We start from the raw sequence: 21,993 nt of genomic DNA on the forward strand, positions 1-21,993 counted from the left end.
TATACAAGACATTTATTTTTGTTTTTACCTTCTACTCTTAATAGTGTATGTGTCTGTGATTTCATACGATTTTTATGGCACTTCAAACAGACTATCTTTGATCGTATTGCGTTGACATCGTTGTTCAAGTTCATGTGAAGGTTTCCCTCCTATCTGTACATACAGTACAAACAGAAGTCAATGGCAGAAGCACAAATGGAACTGAAGGAGCAAACAATTGGACTCCTGAAACTGATGTTGCTACATTTAGTAAGACAAGATCAAGACACATACCAACTGTGACCTGAATGCCACAATGGTGATGATGAAAGACAAGTGCAAGAATAGGTACCGCTCCCACAAGAGCTGACACTGAATGTTGCCAGATGGTCCTATGGCCTCTTTGTATTTCTGTGGTGAATCTGCTCCTGCTGTCCATGTTTCTTTAATAGCACAAACAAAAAGATACTTTTCTTCCTTACTGCAGTTGATGAAACAAAAGGCATTTTTGTATCAACACAGAGGTGTCAGAGAATGCAGGAACTGATGTGCATTGTATATCCATCAGCATTTTCTAAAAAAATAGGCAATAAGCATCCCAAAACTTCTATGTCCTTTTGAAGTCCTTATATCCTTAGATGATAACTGGGCTGCAGTTCTTGTGAGAAGAAGCTTCCTTCTGAGAAGTTCAGGTGGGGTTCTTTGTTTGGTTGATTGGTTTGGGTTTTTTTGAGTGGAAAGTATCTTTTATTGGCTAGTTTGAGAACCCAGCAGGAGCTGGGATTAAGGCACTTCAGCAGTCGTACAGTACTTTCCTTTTTTAAAGTGCTTACAACACTAAGTATCTCCTTCCCCTGGATTTTATTCCCCTTCTTCCAACTGAACCACCACCGTGACTGAATGTCTTCCCTGCCTTAAATAAATTTTCACATGTGGTTCTGTTTCTCAGCATCTGTCTGCCTTTGATCAGCATGCCCAGCAAGCTCTTGGGGACCAGAACAGTCCCTCAGTATATCTGGTACATGAGCTGAGTGTCTTTGACCACCATTACCATATAAATCAAATAGCAATAAAATAGTGAAATCCTGTCCATACTTCTTTATAGCTGAAGTTATCTAAATATAAGTGTTACAATAACCTTCATGAATTAATGGCAAATACATGGCCAGGGAGTAGCGTATGTGAAGAACAGGATGGTGAGGCTTTCTGAGGGAAGGATATCACAGGGAGTGAACTACTGCAGGAGAGGAGCATGTGTGCACTTTTGCCCAGGTATTACATGTTTGCTGCACAGGAAAGTGCCATAAATGAGCCTTGTGCTGTTCCAGCAAGGGAAGTGTGGCTTGGATCTCTCATCTCAGTGTGTGTGTCTGGTACCTAACATTGTTTTGATTTGGATACTTTGGAAGATGATAATTCATACTCCAAAGGTTCTTGCTCATTAGTTAGTTATGACCTTGTGGCCCCTCTGTTTCTAGAGATCCTTTCTGTGACCATGTGTTCTGTCTGTTGTGAACAGCATTTAGCTATATGCTCACATATTCTGGTCATCATCATGACACAGTTGTGGGGTTTTTTTTTAGGTCAGAGTTGTAGGCACGACAGAAACACATGCACAGAAAGCTTTTATCTATGCAAATAAAGGGATCTGCAGGGAAAGCAATGACTGCTCCATGACCAAGATAACTGAGTGTTTTGTGCCAGATATTACATTCCCTCCACCAGCTGCCAACTTCTCGGCACTCTCAGGCAGCAGCTGCTGCCCTGTCTGACCCCTGTGCACTCTCTGCCAAGGTGTCCAAGTCCAGGCAGACTGCAAATGAGAAATGGTAGTTTCAGTGGTATCTGTATTCTAAGGCATGTGTCTTGCAAGATCTTTTGTGTTCAGTATAATTGTGGACATTTTATTTTTCAACATGCAGCCTTTGTCCAGCAGCAGTGGTTAAGCTAATACTGTAGGCCAGTTACTTACAAAAAGAAAGAGATTGTAATTGTGGTAAATCCTAGGGCCAGATCAAGCCATAGCAAGGGCAGTAAAAGAAGGAGAGGTCAAAAGGAAGCTGAAAAATGTTTGAATGCTGCTGCTGGCATGCGTGGAAGCACATTGCAGGTCTTTAAGGCAGTGCTGAGTGGGAGGAGGATGCTGCTGGAAGGAGCAAAGGGGAGGTTCCTTTGCAGCTGTAGGACATAATTCCTTGTGTTAATTAATGTGGGAGCTTCCCCTTATCTGAAAAGAAGTTGCAAGAAAGACATACCTAAGCAGTAGGTGAAGTCCCACCTTACTTAAGTCAACAGAATATCCTACTCTGTGTGTTTGTGTGGTTTCCATAAACACACAGGGTTTTTTAGGCTAATGGAAAGTCAGTGAGTTTGCAACTTCTGTATCTTGAATCTTCATAAAACACCAGTCAGATCCTGTTTGACAAAATAAGAAGTATTTATTTCTCACAGATCTTTCAGCATATTCCTGTTGACTCTGGAGGCATTTTAGTTCAAGCAGTTGGGAGTTATTACAAGAACATATTGCAGTTTGGAGTTTGAAAGAGAGAGCTATAGAAAGATAATCAAGTTGTTAAAGATGTTCATAATGTCAGAATTTTATTTACATTGTGGGATTGCCTGCCTAGATTCTCCTGAGCAGAATCCAAACTGAAAACTGACTGATACTGAGTCTTGCTTTCAGACTTGGAGTCCTGTTATGAGCTTCCAATTATACAAAGTTGAATCTAATTCTCAACAGCCTAATCTCTATTTGACCCAAATTTAGGCATGACCTTTTTGCCCATTTTTGAAGAAAAGTGCAGCAAACAGTGGATAAAACTCAGCTGCAGAGAACTAGAGGCAAGTTTGTACTGAAGTGCTAAATACACACAGCTAAGAGAGACGTATTCACTTTCACCTTTGTTACTACAAATGTAGCCTAAACGTGGTGAGGTTATGCCTTTGAACAGGATAAAATGACAGATGAAGCTATAACTTAAGACATGCTAAAAACTGGAAACAGATGTTCATAACAGCTTGTCAGATGATATTACCAGGTAAAAGCAGAGTTCAAGTCTAATAAAGGCAAGCTTGGCGTTGTAGTTTTTTTTAACCTCATCATCATTAGAATGAAACATGAAATTATTTAAAATCAGAATTGACCAAAACCAAGAATAGTTAATATGGGCTTTCTCAGACAGCATCCAAGATAGCCAAAGATGTCTTCTGATGGAGAATGCCATCTCAAAATTCAGTTGAGAATTTAATTTCTCTATTTTCCACACAGGAGACCTGAAAACACTTTTCACTGCCCATTGAACTAACATTGCCACTGCTTTTGATTTCTTTTGTCTGTTTGTTTGAATGAGGAGTTTTAACTTAAAATTATGACTTTGAATTGAAAGCTAAAATTTCTCAGTGTTTTCTATTGGTTTTGTTTGTTTGGTTTTGTGTGTTTTTTTTCATTTTGTTTTGTTTGCTTTAAAGTCCAATATTTCGCCTTAGGAAAAGAGACTTGGAAATTATTTACCTGTTCAAGATAACCAACAGTACAAAATTGTACAAACCAGTACAGTACAGCCCTCTTCGCAGCCTCTGTCTCCCAGAGCTACAGCAGAGGCTTAAACGGAGAACTGAAGGGCCAGGAGCTGCCTCTTGTGCCGAGGGTGGGACAGAACCAACCCTCCCAAGTCCCACTTGTGCTTTTACTGGAAGGGAGATGTACAACAAAAACTTGCAGTTAGAAATCCAGTACATTCCATCTTCCTGAGCTTGAGTGTTTCCTCTCATTGTAGTGTCCGACTCAATCTTGTTTACAGCTTTTTGCTTCTCAGCCTGGGCCAGCCCCATGCTGTGTGTTTGTGTTTCGCAAGGCTCTGCTGGCCTGAACCCCAGACCTTAGTGGTGTGACAATGTTACCCACTGCATTGAACTTTTCTCTGGTTGGGCTTTACTCTGTGACCGCGGCAGGTAGGAACCATGTGCTAAACCAACTTCCCCCTTGCAAATCTATGGGAGGAGACCATTTGATAAAAGTTTGAGTAAACTTTTGGGTAAAACAGAGAAGAGAATGTTATCTTGGGTTATCTTTGTGTCTAAATGCCAGTAACTTCTATGTAAATAAAGTATCTTCCTCAATGCCAGGCCAAGTTAAGGAAAGTTTAAAATATAAACCTGACACCTTTGAAACAAACTGGCCAGAAAACAAAAACAGTTTATGGTATCTGGGAGTTGCCTCTTCACACAGCTCCTTGACAGGTATTAAAAACCTCCTACATTTCCACCTGCTACAGCTTCACAGCATCGTCTGCGGTTTTGGGAATCAATCAACAGAGAAAAGCAAAGTGGGGACATGGCAGGAGGTGCGCTGCAAGCATTTAATGCCTTCCTCTGGGGGTGCTGTCTTGGTACATCTGTTGGTGAGCATGAACAAATAGAGCTCACAGCACAAAACAGTTGTCATTTCTAACTTGGTATCCCTGCTCCTCAGCCTTCTAGAGTATTTTAACTCTTGAGCACTGCAGGGTGTGTGGAGGTGACAGCCAGAGCTGGACCACAGACAGGAGCACAGGAGGCTGTACTGAGTAGGTCATGCTCCCCAGGGAAGTGGTCACGGCACCAAACCTGCCAGAGTTCAAGAAGCATCTGGACATTTCTCCTACTCATATCGTTTAGTTCTAGGTAGCCCTTTGAGAAGCAGGGAGTTGGACTTGGTGATCCTTATGTATCTCTTCCAATATGAGATATTCTGTGATTCTATAATTAATTTAGCTCAGCATGGACTTGCAGGGGAGAGGCTTTTAAGTTTTACTGTGTTCGGGGCTTTCTGACAGAGTCAGGAGTACAATTACTGGGAAAAACAATGAAAATATATTTGCCTCCCAATTTGCAACCTAAAAGATCTGGTTTAGCTTCGCAGGAGGTTCCTGCAATCTTTAAAACAATTAGCAAAACTTCATCAGGTCCAAGTAGTAGGCAGTAGTAGGTTCTGTGAAAATATGTGTAATTAAATGTAACATAAACTAGTGTCTGGCAACTTCCATGGGTGCCTACTGTGTCCCATTTGGGAAACAAAAGGAATTTCATGTAGCCTTTTGGAATCCAATTCCCCTCCTGGCCTACTGCACTCTTCGCTCATACAGAAATCTTTTTATCTAAATGTAGCTGCAAAGAAAAAAGAGGTAGACTGTTACGTCTGTTAGGCATTGCACCTGACAGCTGATGGTCTAGTTTAACAAAGAATTGGAGCAAGTCTGACACTTGCTTCCTAGTCTAAAAAATCTAATCCATAGAAAGCATACTAGGCACAGAAACACTAAATTATTTGAGGCTTTTTAAAAACATAAAATAAGGAATAAGGTTTAATAGGAGAAGGCTTTCCTTACTAAGTGAGGCTCTAACTCTGATTGTACCCAAGTGTTTTGTCATAAAAAGAGCTGAAGGGAAACAGGAAGAATAAAATATATAGAAAAGGGTGTTTTGCTCTGGACTGCTCCACATGATTTTTAGGCTGTACTGGCATTTTATCCAGACACTGACTTTTGTTTGCAGGCAAAACCAAACAGTGTACACGGGGCTTTGTTCCAATACCAGAATGTTGCTATTGAATAAATAGCCTTATTCCCAACTAGCTCTGAAAAAGCCACTTGGTAGAGCAAAGAGCCCTTGTTCTCAACACTGAAGGGTTGCCCACGTGCAGGTGCCTCCTTGACAGAGGCCACACTTTGCATGTTCCCTTGCAAGATTTTTCAAGTCAGATGCCCAAGAAAGAAGGTCCCAGATCATTGCTGAGGTTTGAAAGCTTGGTTGAGGAGGAATGGTCCTGTCAGCAGGAAAACCAGCTGAATGGGTTTAATACTGTTAACACAGCTTAGTTTCTTCAGCAACTAGAAACACAAGTTATCTTTCTCTGTAAAATAGTTACCATGGAACTTCTAAAGGAGAAGGAAGAAGGTATTTATAAAAATGGCTTGGAGGTCATCTGAGTGTCTTTGATCAGTGTGACTGACACAGGCTCCAAGGCTCATGCTCATCTCAACTTTGCATGTATACAAGCAAAGTGTGGCATCTCATTAGAGGGGTGGGGAATGGAGATAGTGTTAATCAAACAAACAAATCAGGCTTGTTATCGTTCTTCAATAATTAAGCTTGAACTTTGTCTTTTTCTCACCATCCTGCTGTGAAATTGGAATTTCTGTTGTGATTGCATTAGGCTTAGGTTCAGCGTGTGTTGGTTAAATGGTGTCTGAGTTATGTATCAGTCAGTCGAAAGTGGAAGCAACAGGAGCAGATTCACAAGGAATTAACTGGAGAGAGAAAAGGAAATGCCCAACTCACACAAACACACCTTACACACTGCATCTGCAAATTCTTCTTCATTCATGACACAAAATAACTATGGTCAAAAACCCTAGAAGCTGGCAGATCTCAATAAAGGTGAGAAAATTATATATTGTGATCTCACAAAAGACATTTTCAAATCTATTTCAATCCAATGAGTATAGATACAGCAAATTGACTCAGAGACAGTTGCAGAGGTACTGCAACTGCATCCGAACTGCAGGGTTCAGATGACACCGCAGAGCTTTATTACTTCATTATCATAAGGTTTCACAACATCATCACAACATCTGTGTATGTGATGGACCTGCCATATTGTATAGACATGAGGTAAACCACAGTGACTCTGAAGGTAACGGTTGTTGTGATTTCCTGTTTTAATGGCTCCTCTCAAGTCTTTAGTTTCCCGTTTCATCTCAAATGCCATCTCAGCAGAAGAGTTGAAGGGGGGAAATGCTTGGGTTCTTTACTGAGTTTGTTTTTTCTCTCAAAAGAAGAGTGTCTTCTATATTCTTGGCATTAGCTTGGCAAGAATTTTTGCTTCATGAGTATGAGGAGATGACCTCTTTACTGCTTTCTTTTTGCTGAGCCTGTGGGGTGTTGTACTGTATCTAAACTGCTTCTCTAGGGTTCAGAAACATTAGTATCTTCTATCTGTCTTTTCCTGATTAATTATTTCTCTATGGCTGTCAAAGCCTTGCTTTATTTTGTTTTTTTTTCCACAACTTTAAATGATTTTAGGGTGTTAGAAACTTTTAGTTGTTCTATTTCACTATTGTTTCTTTCTCTCACCTCCTGCAGGCTTTTGCTTTGGTATTGATTTTTTTAAGCACTGAAAATTTTTCTTTATTTCTTTTTCAGGAGTCTCACTGATGTTCACTGAAGCAGATCTCAGGACTTGCAGCAGAAATATTTGTGGTAACAATATTAAAACAGGACACCTCTGACTGCATCTGTTCAACCTGAAAGGAGGATAAGCTGTTTCTTTCGGCTAATTTTTAAGGGAAAAAACTGTTTCAGCAGAAGTACCAGATAACGTTAGAACTGAGTCTTTGCTTTAGCCTAGATCCCAATCCTATTAAGTGGCATAACAATATTCCAACTGCAGAAGTTTACTTCATTTTATACTTAAAAGGCAAAAAGTCTGTTTACCTCGTAGGCAGGAGTCTAGACTAGAGGTACCTTCCAGCCTGAGTTGTTCTGTGATTCTAAACAGTGTACTTCTTAGTCCTGTGGCAGAACTGATACATATGTTCAGGTTAAGTTGAAAAAAAAATTAAAAAATAGAAAAGGCAATTAGAACAACATTTTAAAATGTTTTGAAAATAGAAGTTAAAAGTTATGTTACAATATTTTCCCACTTTTTGTTTTGTTGTTGTTGCTGTTGTTGTTGTTGATTTTGAAGCTATTTAGTCCTTTGGAAAATCAGTTCTGATGAATTTCCTATTTAACAGTCACATGCCTCACCTCCAGTGACTTCCTCCCAGACACTTTTCTTATTATAAAACAGACTAGTATTATCTAATCTTCTGCAAATGCAATTTAGTTTGTTTTATCTCTAGTGGAAAACTACCTTCAAACATTAACCAAAGAAACACTTTAATAAATAAATGTATTAAAGTGATAAATCTTCTTCTTTATCACCCTGCTAGGATCAACAGCTTTTCAAAAGGCTGGAGAATCTGCCTCTTCTGTTTGGGCTCTCCTGTAAACATGATACTTACATTGTCTTCAAAGGTTACATCCTTGTCCTTCTCGCTCTTTGTCCCTGCCTGTGGTTACCCATGTTCAAAGCAGCTTAATCCAGGCTGGAAAATGTACAGAGAAAGGCCGTCAGAATGACCAGAGGAACAGAGATGTGACTAGAGGAATTCAGTTTATTTATCCTAGAAATACCAAAGGCTGAGAGGAGACAGCATAGGTCTCAATAGACAAAGGGCAAAAGAAAGGAAGGGAAGGGGTGATTGCAGCAAAGGAGGAAAAGAAAGTTGTTAAAAAAGGTACATATGACCTTCAGAGGTGTCAGATTGTGGAACAATGCTCCATCTGGAGTAGCAGGAGGAAAACCTTACCTGGTTAAGTTGAGGTTTGATCGTTCCGAGAGGGCAAAAGAATGACACTACTGTCCAAGGCATGTTGGATTGTGTGACCTAGATCTGCCCTTTCCAAAACTCCTCCTTTGTGTCTTTTGACACCACAGTGAACCTTCCTACTAAAGAAGCTGAGTAGGATAAACGCTTACAGGTCACCCATTCTGAAAAAATCTTTGTAGAGGTGGTCACAAAAACCACTATAATAAGAATGCTTGATACCTTCTTTTGGTAACGAAGAAGATCCAAGCGCCAAGTTGGTAAATATCCATACTTTATTGGAGCAAAGCTAGCAAGTTAGCCATTTGCAGGCTGTTTTATAATTTGTGACCTTAGTGTGCCTGTAAAAACCCTGACCTTGTTCAGAGTGCCATGTGGTGACTGTATTCTTGTGATTACAATCTTTATCTTTCCAAGAAGGTGTCTATGTCATTAAATAATGTGCTTGAAATTTTAAAACTAGTAGTGATGTTATATGGCCTTGATTTAGGCAGATAAGGAAGGATTGAACCTCGATCTTCATATAAACAGCCAGCAGCATAGCAGTAAAACTATGCCAGTGTGGCAGATTGAACTCTTCTTGTCTAGGTTTCAGCCTGAGCTCTTCTCTAGGGCTCAGTTTCCTCTCTACCATCCACACCCATTTTATCAGCCAATGCATGCCCATGGAGAAAGCATATTCAGTGTCAAGTGAACCAGTGAACCCTGAAAAGCCTTAGGAAACAGTCAAGATAAATATACCAGCATTTCTGACAGAATTGGTGTCACCAGCAGTCTTTTAGTCTTTGACAGAGAAAGGTTTCTTTCACAACAGCATCAACCTCCTTGCAATCTTGTTGAAGTTAATAAGTGAGAACATCTGTTTGTTTAGTGTCTCAGCCAGTTACCCTCATGCACACCCAGAATAAGCCCCAAGTGCACGTCATTTGAATGCAAATGAAAAAACGTGATTGTCTTCTAATCAGTTGAGCAAGTGGGTAAATGAAACTCTCATTGTTTGGCTTATTTTCTACCAACAAGTTTCCTCCCCCTCCTCAAACTTCACTTAGCTAGGAAGGTTAAAGAAGTTTAGACACAAACCTGCAATTTATGTTGTAAAAGCAATGTTGTATATATGCACAAAAGCCAAGAAGTGGGAAGTGCTGAAACATCTGAAAGAGAAAGGCAGCCAATATTAACCCCTTGTTAGAAGGACTCAAGCCCATGTGTTCCCCCTTCTACTACCAGTGCCTTGTCCAGTATCGGTGTGCTTCAGTATGCTTCACACATACCTAGAGCCCTTCTTCAGAGTGGCAGTGAAGAAGGCAACCATTGAAGGTTGCCAAGAAGGCAACCCTAGGAAGATTCAGGTAATGTTTTGTTCTATTTCCATGTGTGCATATCAGAAGTGATCAAGTTACATGCTGAAGAGTTCCTTCTTTCTGGAACTACATTCCAACATTAACACTCATATTCCTTGGAACAAATGAAAAACAACAACAAAAAAAACCCTCACTCCAAAGCAGAAAGTAATTTTTCATGTAACCAACAAGCCTATACCATGTGGGAGTGCCTCCTGCCCACAGAATCTTGTATAAGTGGGACTGGCATGTCTTCCCAAAATTGGATGCTTGCTGGTACCAGAACAAGCATGGGTGGAAACAATTCTAATTAAATTACCTTTTGGTAATTTAAACTAGAATAGTTTAAATGAAATACTACCTTGAAACATCTGTAGAACAAAGTGACATGAGATTACTTTATGAAATTCTGAAAAGTGACAATAAATGAACACAGAATGTTACAGTTTGGACATGAATAATCTATTTTAAAGTTAAAATTAACACTCAAAAATTGTTTCAAATGAATCTAATTTCTCCTTACTGCAAAAGCTCTGAAGTGTCTTGTACTAAGTCTTGGAGTATCAGCTCAAATGTGTTTGCAACAGGATGGAATAATGGAGGGGAGTTTCCCTGGCCTTCTAGCACTGCACTTTGCAATTGAGAAAACCATCGTGTTACGTGACTGTCAGTAGGACAGGACCTGCTTTGATTAAAACATATAATTGTATCACATGATTAGATTCTTTAAGTGAGGTAGGTCCTCTCCTTTCAATAGCCTGGAAACATAATGTGTTTGAACTGCATAACTCAGGCTGCTATAACGTGATCAATATGCCTACCTATGCTGGCATGGGAGGTATGGTTGCAAAGCATGTATCGGGATATGCAAACAAGTACTATCTCTGTGCCCATTTCTTGGTTGTGAAGTTGTTGTTTTTTAAGCTCCTGGGATTGTTACTATTTTTAACTTCTTACTGGCTACCATAACTCTGCTAAAAATATGTACAGTCTCTTTACATGGTCCTGGAGACTTTCCCATCATGGACAGAAAATCTAGTTCTCTCCTTCAGCCTTTACAACTGTTTGTAAAATTAAAAAAAAAAAAAAAAAAAAAAAAAAAAAAAAAAAAGAGAGAGAGAGAAGATGAGGATTTGGTGACAACAAACTGAACATTCCACAATTATCACAACCAGATTTTCACTATAAACTGGAGCATTTCTCACAGCTAGTCCTCTACAGATCAGTATTTGCTGTCCATCACACTTCCCAGGGGTTGCTCAACCCCCTTTTTTCAGTAGTTGCTGCTGCTGTGACATGTCCTGGTGTTCCCTGTCAGTACATACACCCAGGTTCTTGTGTCTTGCTTCATTGCATGGAAAGGACGTCAGCGCAGTTTCTTATTTTGCATACCAGCACTCCTGTGCAAACTTCCTTGCTTGCAGTTCAAGGAGAGGTTTGTAATGAGGAGTGTGGGAGATTACAGGATTGCCAGACCAAGATTATGCAAATAAACTCATCACTGAAGAAAAGTTTATAAAGCTCCACAATACGTAAGTATCTGGATGAGTGCCATCGGATATTGGTAACTGCCCCAGCTCGAAGGAAAAATGTGTCTTCATAATACTTTTTTTTTCACTTGAACATTAGAAGCAGACACAGAAAATGCAGGTTCTTTGAGAATAAAAAAAATAAGTGTAAAACAGCACATTATGAATAAAATTATACCTCTTCAGCTCTGAGATAAATGGAGATTTTTTAATTTTTTTTAAAATCCTATGGAGTAAAACATTTGTAGAAGTGGGCATCCTTTACACTGCAGAGCAGTTGTAACCTGATGGAAGCAGGTTGTTAACATTGGGTGTTAACATTCTTTTAGCAATTCCACAGAGAAGTGACAACATTCTTGTAAACTTTTCCCGAAATTTAGGAATGGTAGATCTATATATTTCCTGCTAATTGTAGCAGAACTGTATCTTTCAATCTCTTCTTATAGCTGAAGTAAAAAAGATGAAAAAGCTTTCTCTGTTCATTATGCAGTGATGTATGTCATGGAGGGAGAAGAGATAAAACTCTGTTCTCTCTGGAGCCTTGATCCCACATAAATAATGGACACTAAAATGATTAAATGAGATGTAAATGAGTTGAGTTGCCAGAAAAAAATGAGTTCTTACTCTGTGTAACTAACAGTAAAGTGTCTTCTGAGTAATTAATTTCAGATGCACATCTGCACTGAGACCTCACATCAGGACTACTCAGTCCCTTACCTTTTTGTACTGAGACTCCTTGAATTCTGATAGAAATTTTGGCCTTTCACCGAAGTAAATTACCAGCCCAGAGTGGCAATTAAATAGAACTGTCATCCAAAACTGGATTACTAACCTCATGCTAGGATGCTGCCTGACCCTAACATGTTTAAACACTGTTGACCCTGAGTTTAGACATGGGAAGTAAAGCAGCCTGAAAGACCCTGAGGTTCCTTGGTGTTGGCAGCTCTGAGTGGCTTGATCAAAATCAGTGTTTCATCAGAAAACAGCATCCCTTTGGCTGTTGGGGCAAGTGCTCTGGCAGCATGCTAAGAGGATGCACCTCCACGCAGGTGTTGCCATGTTTAGGGAGGAGTTGCCTTTGCACCCCTTTCACCCAGCTAAGGCTCTGGCCCTTTCACTGGGCTTTTGGAGCCAGGTACGGTTGTTTCTGATACTGCTGGAGAAGAAGAGGTGCTGAACTGTGAGAACGGGCTGTGCAGAAGAGCCCAATCCAGAGGGAGAGAGCTGCGGGGTCTGGAAAGGAAAGTCAGGAGAGTGGCCAGGTTTATGGCAACCAGAATGTGTGTTGTGGGTATTAAAATAACCTATGGTGTTTCTAGTTCAAGTTTTTTCCAGTCACTTATGGAGTATATGGGGGATGGTTAGTTTTCTTCCCTGCTTAAGGGGACTACAAATGCACACCTGGGCTTTAGAGGTGAGGAGGTCTGTGATGAGGATAAAGAAAATTACGAGTTCTGGGATTCATGGGGTCCAGTCGTCATGTCCACTGTAGTTTATGTGTTTTCTGCTGAACAGATGTTGCATAAAAAAGTTGGGCTACCCCACTTCTGCTCTCCTCTTTGTAAAAAGAGCAATTTCTATATAAAGGATTTCTAACTCTAGTGATGGCAAGAGCTGTAGAAGAACTGGGTGGTAGTAGGAGGAATAATAATGGCACCTGTTATCATTTGTATTATTTTGAATGTATTTATTTATTTTTTTTTAAATCTGAAGGTGTTCAGCCAAGTAATTTTTGTTCCTGTGTCCCTGTAACATGGTTAACACAGATGGTGGAGGAGCCAACAAGGAGAGGTGTGCTTCTGGACCTTGTCCTAACCCATCAAGAAAGACTGTTTGGAGATGTGAAGGTTGGGGGCATCCTCGACTGCAGCGACCGTGAGATGGTAGAGTTCAAGATTCTGCATGGATGAAGCAGAGCAAGAAGTAGGATTGCAATAACGGACTTCAACAGAGCTAACCTTGGCTTCTTCAAGGTTTTATTGGAAGAATCTCATGGGTTAGGAATATACAGTTGCTGTTAGAGTATGCAGGGATGTGGTGAGGAAGGCTAAGCTCCACTTGGAGTTAAGTCTGGCCGAGGATGTTAAGAACAATGAGGAATTACTGGAGAGAGTCAGGTGGAGAGCTACAAAGATGTTGAGGGGTCTGGAGCATCTTTCTTATGAGGAAAGACTGAGAGAGCTGGGTCTGTTCAGCCTGTAGAAGAGAAGGCTGAGAGAGGAGCTTATTTATGCTCATAAATCTCTCAAGGGTGGGTGTTGAGGATGGGACCAGACTCTTTTTGGTGGTGACCAATGACAGGATGAGGGGCAATGGGCACAGACTGAAACACAGGAGGTTCCATCTGAATATAAGGAAGAACTTCTTTACTTTGAAGGTGACAGAGCACTGGAACAGGCTGCCCAGAGAGGTTGCTGAGTCTCCTTCTCTGGACACATTCCTGTGCAATCTGCTCTGGTGAACCTGCTTTAGCAGGTGGGTTGGACTGGATGATCTCGAGAGGTCCCTTCCAACCCCAACCATTCTGTGATTCTGTGTAACACGCATTTATGTTATCCTCTGTGAAAAGCTGTTTGTGTGTAAATAGCAAGAAGGCACAGAACTAAAAAAAAAAACAAACCAACCAACAAAAAATACAACAAACAACCTTCCAGCATCTCCTGGCTTTACTGAGCTCCACAGATATTGGCACTTGATACTGGAAAAGAATTTGAAAATGGAACTGTTAATGAGATTGGTGAACTCAGTTCAGCATATGTGAAAATTAGTATTGTACTCATTCCTAGGCTTTATTTTACTCAATTAAAAATGACTCCTTAGTTTCTACTGGTCACGCCCCTGAAATATTTCCCAATAGGAAAATCATTATATTCTGACACCTATGCACTCACCAGTCATTAAGTTTTGATAATTGTATACTGCTGGGTTTTTGTTATTCCATACTTTATCTCTTCCCTTTTATTAATTGTATCTGCTGTTATGTCTTCCACGATACGATACCTGAGGTTTTGCATTTACGCAGTGTTTCAGTCTCTGAAAGACAAGTTGAACGTGTTTGAAGCATCTGTCTAGGATGGGCAGGGAGGGGGCAGGTGGACTGAGACTTGCCCGATGGGTCTTGGACAGGCTTGCATGTTTGTTTGGTGGCAAGCTGCTTTGTCCAGGGAAAACTGGGATGCTCTGGACCATGTGTAGAAGCAGAACTGTGGGAATGAGGATCCCTGGGCTGCAAATGCAGTTTTTCACTGCAATCTGGTAACTCTTAAGCAAGTCAGTATTTCAGCAGAGATTTTTCAGAGGTTTGCACAGTTGTGATAACCACCTAGCCTGTATTTAATCCTACTTCAAACACATTAGTCCTTTTTAGATTGCTTTTCTACTTTTTCTAGCTGAAGCTCTGTGTTTGAGAAGTGCCATATGGTAATTAGTAATATCTGACAAATTGACAAGTTCTCAGGGACCGAAGACAGCCAGTGCTATGAGAAAGGCTGTGTTATCCTGGAAAGAGCTATGGTCTCAGAGAATGAAGGATCTGAGGAGAATGTTCCACCCAACAAATCCTGAAGAGACTTGAGTCTCTTCTTAGGTTCTCTTCAATTAAGAGTGAAATAGGGTTAGGGTAAGGGTTAGGGTTATGGTTAGGTTTAGGATTAGGGTTAGGTTACGGTTAGAGTTAGGGTTAGGCTTAGGTTAGGGTTAAGTTTAGGGTTATTATTAAACTTAGGTTATGGTCAGGGTCAGGCTTATGGTCAGGGTAAGGATTAGGGTTAGGCATAGGGTTAGGGTTAGGATTAGGGTGGCGTTAAGTTTAGAATTAGAGTTAGTGTTAGGCTTAGTTTAGGGTTAGGTTGAGGTTCAGGTTTATTGTTAAACTGAGGTTGGGGTTAGGGTCAGGGTTATGGTCAGGGTAAGGATTAGGGTTAGGCATAGGGTTAGGGTTGGGTTTGGGTTAGGGTTAGGATAAGGGTGGGGTTACGTTTAGAGTAAGGGTTAGTGTTAGGCTCAGGTTACGGTTACGTTGAGGTTAACGGTTATTGTTAAACTGAGGTTAGGGTTAGGGTCAGGGTTATGGTCAAGGTAAGACTTAGGGTTAGCGTTACGGTTAGGGTTACTGTTAGGTTATGGTTAGGGTTAGCATTAGGGTTAGAGTTAGTGTTAGAGTTAGCTTTAGGGTTATCGTTAAACTTAGGTTAGGGTTATGTATAAGGTGATGTTCAGGGTAAGGGTTAGGGTTAGGATTAGGGTGGGGTTAGGTTTGGGGTTAGGGTTAGTGTTAGGCTTAGGTTAGGGTTAGTGTGAGGTTTAGGGTTATTGTTAAACTTAGGTTAGGTTTAGGGTCAGGGTTATGGTCAGGGTAAGTGTTAGGGTTAGAGTTAGGGTTAGGCTTAGGCTTAGGTTAGGTTTATGGTTAAGTTTAGGGTTATTTTTAAACTTGGGTTAGGGTTAGGTTCATGGTTAGGTTACGGTTAGGTTTAGGGTCAGGGTTAGGGTTAGGCGATGGTTAGAGTTAGCATTAGGGCTAGGATTAGGGTTAGGTTAGGGTTAGAGTTAGTGTATAGAGTTAGATTTAGGGTTATCATTAAACTTAGGTTAGGGTTATGTACAGGGTTATGGTCTGGGTCAGTGTTAGGTTAGGGTTAGGGTGGGATTAGGTTTAGAGTTAGGGTTAGTGTTAGGCTTAGGTTAGGGTTAGGGTGAGGTTTAGGATTATTGTTATACTCAGTTTAGGGTTAGGGTCAGGTTTATGGCCATGGTAAGGGTTAGGGTTATGGATAGGGTTAGGTTACGGTTAGGGTTAGCATTAGGGTTAGGATTAGGCTTAGGTTAGGGTTAGAGTTAGTGTTAGGATTAGCTTTAGGGTTATCGTTAAACTTAGTTACGATTAGGGTCAGGATTATGATCAGGGTCAGAGTTAGGTTAGGGTTAGGATTAGCGTTAGGGTTAGGGTTACGGTTAGGATTGGGGTGGGGTTAGGTTAGGTTTAGAGTTAGGGTTAGTGTAAGGCTTAGGTTAGGGTTAGGGTGAGGTTTAGGGTTATTGTTAAACTTAGGTTAGGGTTAGGGTGAGGGTTATGATCAGGGTTAGGTTTAGGGTTTGGGGTTAGGGTTAAGTTTAGGGTTTTAGGGTTAGGGTTTAGCGTTAGGGTTAGGTTTAGGGTTAAGCGTCAAAATAATAAAATCAACTAATGCTGTGATCAATGTAACTTTGACACAAAACTGACAATCTTGCAAATAGTCTTGAAAACGCTTTGATTAATTTTGTGGACAGAGACCTGTGGGTCTCTTTTGAGTGGCTGGGACATTAGGATCTTCTTCCAGATCCAGTGTAGTAGAGGAGTGGTACTGTAGAGATTTTCAGGTTTACTGGTATATTTGAGTGAGTTTATTTCTGCCTTGTTTTTTCCTACATGCATATGTAAAACTTCCCCATCACTAACCTGATTAGTGTGTATTATGCTAACTGCAGGTTGCAGACTGATAAAAACTCCCAAAGGCAAATCTGCTTTCCAAGTCTTCCCCCTCAAATATGAAAGGGGGCATGACTTAGAAGGTTTATGTATTTTGCGCTTGCAGCACTTTTGCAATTGTTCTGTTGCGAGGACATAAATGAGTGAGCTTTCAGCTGCCTCTTTTGGGTTATGATAGCAGATTGTCCATTGAGGCAAGTAGCTCAGCAGCAATGTCCTTGGTACATCTGTCACCTCTGAGTTGGCCACATAGGTGAATCCAAAAGTGCTGAAACTGGGGGGAAAAATCTGATCAAGCAGCAATCATTGAGATCAGGTCAACAGAGGTCTTTAATCTGATTACATGTTTTACAACAGAGTCTATTAGTTAGTATTACATTAGTGAATTAAACTCTTTAGGCATTACCAAAAGCTTTTAATGCCCCTTTTCTAAGTTTCTGAATCAAAGTTTCTCACAATTTCCATTCTATTAAACCTTTAATGAAAATGGACTTGTGGCTTGCGATCTGGAGTAGATGTGTTCTTCCTGATGGTCTGTTGAAAAGCAGCAATGAACATCCCAGCTATGCAGAAAAGGCACAAAACTGCTGAGAAAAATAGAACCAGGAAGAAGGATGTATAAAAGGTCATCTCCTTTTCCTGTGAGCAAAATCTCAGCCTGAAGGGATCAGCAGGATTGGAAGCAGAATCTGTTTTATATCAGTTGTCTGAGCAGCTCAGACTGTTGGATGGGGGCCATGAGAACCAGGCAAGCTAGTATTGGCATGCAGCTTCTTAAGTAATCATTTTCCAATTTCTTTGTGTTTTGCTATAAACCCTGGCAGTCTGCTTCCATAGGTACCTTTGAAGCCAAAGGTGGCTACTTCAGAAACCATTGCCCTTGTCTCTGTAATTTACATTGTCTGTGCCCTTGACAACACCATTATTGTCTCTCTATTCTGTCTTCTGAGCAGGAGAGCCCCTTCTTGCTATGCCTTCCTTCTAGATACACTTCCACCTTGCTGACAGCTGCCATACAGTGAAATAATACATTTCTCTCCAGATGGAGAATTCTACCTTGCTTTCATGGGTTACTTGACCAATGATTGAACTTCTGTTGTTGTTAAGTTGGTGGTAAAGGTTTGTTCTAGATCACCTGCAGCTCAGTTCAGCACAAAGTAAACTGGCTCACTCATTATCACTTGGGTTTTAAACCAAGGCTGACGTGTTTTTAAGATAAAAGAGTCAATTTAAATGTGTACTGTAGAACTTGATTCTGTTTACCTGTAGAGGAGAGTATAATTCCCGCTGCTGCAGGAGACAACAGTCTAAATTTTCTGCCTTGCTGTGTCTGTTACTCTATAACAGTTTCTTCTGGTTTGTTTATAAGGAGTGCAGTGGTTTTTTGTTTCTTTGTTTTGTTTGTTTTCTGGTTGCATTGGTTACTGCCGTTTGCTTACCTGAGCGTTGTCTGTAGCTGTAGGGAAGCTGCTGTGCTGGTGCCTGAATAAAATGTGAGGAAGATGTTTCTGTCAGCCAGCAAATACAGCTATGTAGTCCCTCACTGCCATCTTTGGCTCTGTGGGAAGGTACCAACAATCTTGTCATGACCATCCAGTGCACACTGGCACCTGCCTTCTTGTTCTGAGGTATGGAGCAGATTCATAACACTGCACTGGATACCATGGGGCAAGTGTCACGTAGCTGCACTCACAGGCATATGAGCATGGCAGATGTGAGTAGTTTGATTCCTGTGGCAGGGAATTACATAGACAGAACGTATTGATCTGTAGGCAGGTATGTCCAGCTCCATCAGCTTTTCATGTAGCATCCTTGTGTGCTGCTGGTGGGTTTGGCTGTTAGCCTTGCAGAACACCAATAATTATTCCTACACTTGGGCTCTCGCTTATTTGAGGCTCTCAGCTAGGCCAGACATTATTTTGAACAACATGATTCACATCTGGCAGGTAGACATTTCCATGTGCAGTTGGCGGTGCTGCTTGATCTTCTCTGGATGGGAAAAAACTTAATTTGTTTTGTAATTCATGACTTTTTCGAGGACTTGTACATGTTACAGGTGGCAAGGCTGCAGGTATCTCTTTCATTCTCTCTTGCTCCTCTTCTGGATCACTTCATGCTAGAGAGTACTGCCTGCCTTGTAGACACACCAGTGATTTCCTTTTACGGCTTTAAAGCCAGGATTAGTGCTATTCTAAAGCCATTGCTCCTATTTGCAGAGTGGGTTTTCTGGTTTTCAGCTCCTTCCAATTGGGAATGGGAGAGATAAACGAGCCCCTCTTTGTCTGCTGAATCAGTTTTGAATGTGTGTACCAGGTGCCAATATTAGTAAATACTGCTATTGCAGAAGATATAGATTAAGAAATAGAATTTACTCACATTCTTAAATAAGCACAGCACTTCATCACCTTAGCTGTGTTAGCCCAGGGGAATACCCAACAACTGATAATAGCACTACTGCAACCAAATGGAAAACACGGGTATCTTGCTGTTCCTAGGAAATGTCAGAATTGTTTACTTTGTTGTCAGCATGTTAAGGTTATCGTTAATGATTTTTTTTTTTAATTATTATTATTTTATTTTTCCCACCATTGGGTTAACAGAGTGTTCAGTAAATGGAGTTCATAGTAAACCAAGGGTACTTTCCAAAGAAAGAAGGTTACTTAAATACCTCAATTATACTGCTGGTCAGGAGATGGAATATCTCTTTTATGGCAGAGCCAAGCTGGCTTTGGTTTGCTGGTTGTTATCTCTGGATTTGTAGCTGAGACATTCCAGTGGTAACTGGCTCGTGGGGTGCTTGCCCAATGGGTGGCTGTGAGGAACCAGCCTTCAGGGCTCAGCCTGATGGACTCAACCTCTAGTGAATGCAAATCAAGCTGCCATGCTATTCAGCTGCATAGCTAACACAGAGGCAAAATAACATCCTGCTTCAGGCACAACTCTCCCTTTAATGATACTCATCTCTCTATTGTTCATCCCTGGAATTTTGAGTGTGCTGTGATTTTTATATTTTCTTCTTTAAATACAGAAAATGCATTAGAATCAAAACTTTCACGTGGTCAGAAACGGAACATATCCCAGGAGTGGTACCTCCAGTATAGTTTTACTTTTAGTCATCTTGAGTTACTCACAGAGAATGCCACAGTCCGTGACTCCGCAACATTACAACACACACTTAATACTAATAAGGAGGGAGAGGCTGAGGCTAACAGGTTGTTTTTCATCTCATTTAATTTCTAAACAAGCTGATAGCCAGTTCTGAATCATGAGTTTGGAAGAGAGTTCAGTGCTTTTGTCAGGCCCAGTATTGTTTACAGGAACATTTTTATTTTCCTCTGGGGAGACAGTGACCAACAGATACTGAAGTTACCCAGAACTAAAACCAAAACTATCCTATCTAATTTTATTTCAAACTCATAACTCAGATCAGGATTGGCAAAAAGGTTTGTTTAGTTTATATACAATTCAGAGAGGCTTTGGAAGAATGTTGACTGATTTCTCAGTGTGTCCTTGGTGTGGGTGGGTTTTGTATAGTTTCATACAGAATCCAGAATTCACAGGTAGCCTGTGAAGGGGTGTTTTCTCAATTTTTTATTTATTTATTCTCCCCAAAGCCTGTGTGATGCCAGGACACTACACTTGCACACACGTTTGCTCCAAAGGTAGAGTATTCTGGCATCCCTACAGTTTCTGAAATAGAAGTCTCCTAGAGAACCTGCTGCACAGCGCAATAAAACACAATCTGATTTTACCTTCCCTACCTTTCAGATGCTGTCCCACACACTTCTCACTCCTGATATACCTCTGAGCTGTGGCTAGATAGAGCCATGCTGGGTAGCACTTTACTCAACAAAAATTCCCACTAATTGAGGACAGAAAGTGTGTTTGTCATGGTGTGGATCTGGAAGAGCCATGGAAAACAGCAGCTAAAAATTAAGGAGGCCAATTAAGCAGCCAGTCAACCAGTGTCCCCTTGTGCTTGTAAGTGGAGTGTGTCCTCCTGCATGTCCTTAGGGGATACCTGGGGAAGGTCACTTAGGTGGGTGAAGCAGGAGAGTGCTTCAGGAAAGATCTTTAAGTCGTTGCTCATTACATTCCTCCTCTGGCAATGGCTTTGCTTTTATGACCTGCCCTTCTGTGCCTGTCATGTGTAGTGGAAGGTGTGTTTAGAAGCTGAAATTTCCATACTATTTAACCCCCTTGTGCCCTTTGCTTTCTTGTCTCTCCTGACCCTAAACTCCAATATGGAACAGGCTCAGAAGGAATGAGAAGTAGGTATGGTTGGAGATGAAGCCATGAGCAGCGTCTCCGGGTGAGTGAATGTAGGTGAGGTAGCTGGGCAGTGGCTCTGTGGGGAGGCAGTGGGGTCAGCGCAGGCAGGTGTGTGGTGCTCAGGAGAGGGTCATTGTGTGATGGGGAGCTGGCAGCCCTGTAGCTAGAAGACAGGCGAGTCGTTGTGGGGGTAGGTACTGACAAACAGGGGAGAAGACGACTGGTGAGGGGCATGTTAGAAGAGGAAGGTGAGGGGCAAAGAAGTGGGCAGGCAGGGGTGCAAGAAGGCCTGAAGAGCCCGGGCTCAGGGAGTGAGCCTAGGCGAGTCGTGGCAGGGGAAGTGGGTCGGGGTAAGGTGAGGAGGGGAGGGCGTGTGGAGGGCAGGGGGTGTTTAGGAGGGGAAGTGGGCAGGAGGCCGGGCAGGGCTGAGCAGGTGAGTGTTCCCAAGGAAGTGGGCGCGGGGCTGGGGCAGGCGGCGAGGGGGTGCCCCGGGGGCGGGAGGTGCCGCATCGCCGGCGGCTCCGCCCGGGCCGCGGGGCAGCCCAAGGGCCGCGATTCCCGGCAGGGCGGCGCGGGGCGGGCGGGAGGCGGCTCCGATAAAGGGCCGGGCGCCGGCCGGCGCGGGCAGAGCGGAGCGGTTCCGGCAGCGGTGGTTATGAGGATGCTCAGCCTGCCGGGCTTCCTCTCCTGCGGGAAGAAGAAGGTGAGGCGGCCGGGGGGTGGCTGGCCCGGGACACCCGGACAGGTGGGGTATGGGGACACCTGGGCAGGTGTGAAAGCACCCGAGAAGGGATGGGGCCACCTGGGCGGGTGGCATGTGAGGATACCTGGGCAGGTATGGAGACACCTGGGCAGGTGAGGTATGGGAATACCTGGGCAGGTATGGGGACACTCAGGCCAGTGACGTATGGGGACACCTGTACAAGTATGAAAACACCTGGGCAGGTGGGATATTGGGGGTTTCTGGGCACGTGGGATAAGGGAACACCTAGGCA

The 21,993-nt window shown here is 42.0% G+C and overlaps 1 protein-coding gene across 7 annotated transcripts in view; it reads left to right on the forward strand.

Moving 5' to 3' along the window:
• Positions 1 to 21,993, forward strand: part of SLC6A14 (solute carrier family 6 member 14) — a 78,248-nt gene that overhangs the window by 23,244 nt on the left and 33,011 nt on the right. For 5 of the 7 annotated variants that reach the window (XM_082062057.1, XM_082062059.1, XM_082062054.1 and 2 more), the window contains 2 exons: positions 7,162 to 9,739; positions 13,026 to 13,182. In XM_082062057.1, coding sequence (XP_081918183.1) covers positions 13,162 to 13,182 — 21 coding nt within the window. In that variant the 5' untranslated portion in view covers positions 7,162 to 9,739; positions 13,026 to 13,161. Of the gene's footprint in view, positions 1 to 6,268; positions 6,397 to 7,161; positions 9,740 to 13,025; positions 13,183 to 21,993 lie in introns of those variants that run through there. The other 2 variants (XM_082062055.1, XM_082062058.1) reach the window with 2 other exon arrangements.

This window comes from Streptopelia decaocto (genome assembly GCF_964273445.1).
Source record: "Streptopelia decaocto genome assembly, chromosome: 10".
NCBI lineage: Eukaryota > Metazoa > Chordata > Aves > Columbiformes > Columbidae > Streptopelia > Streptopelia decaocto.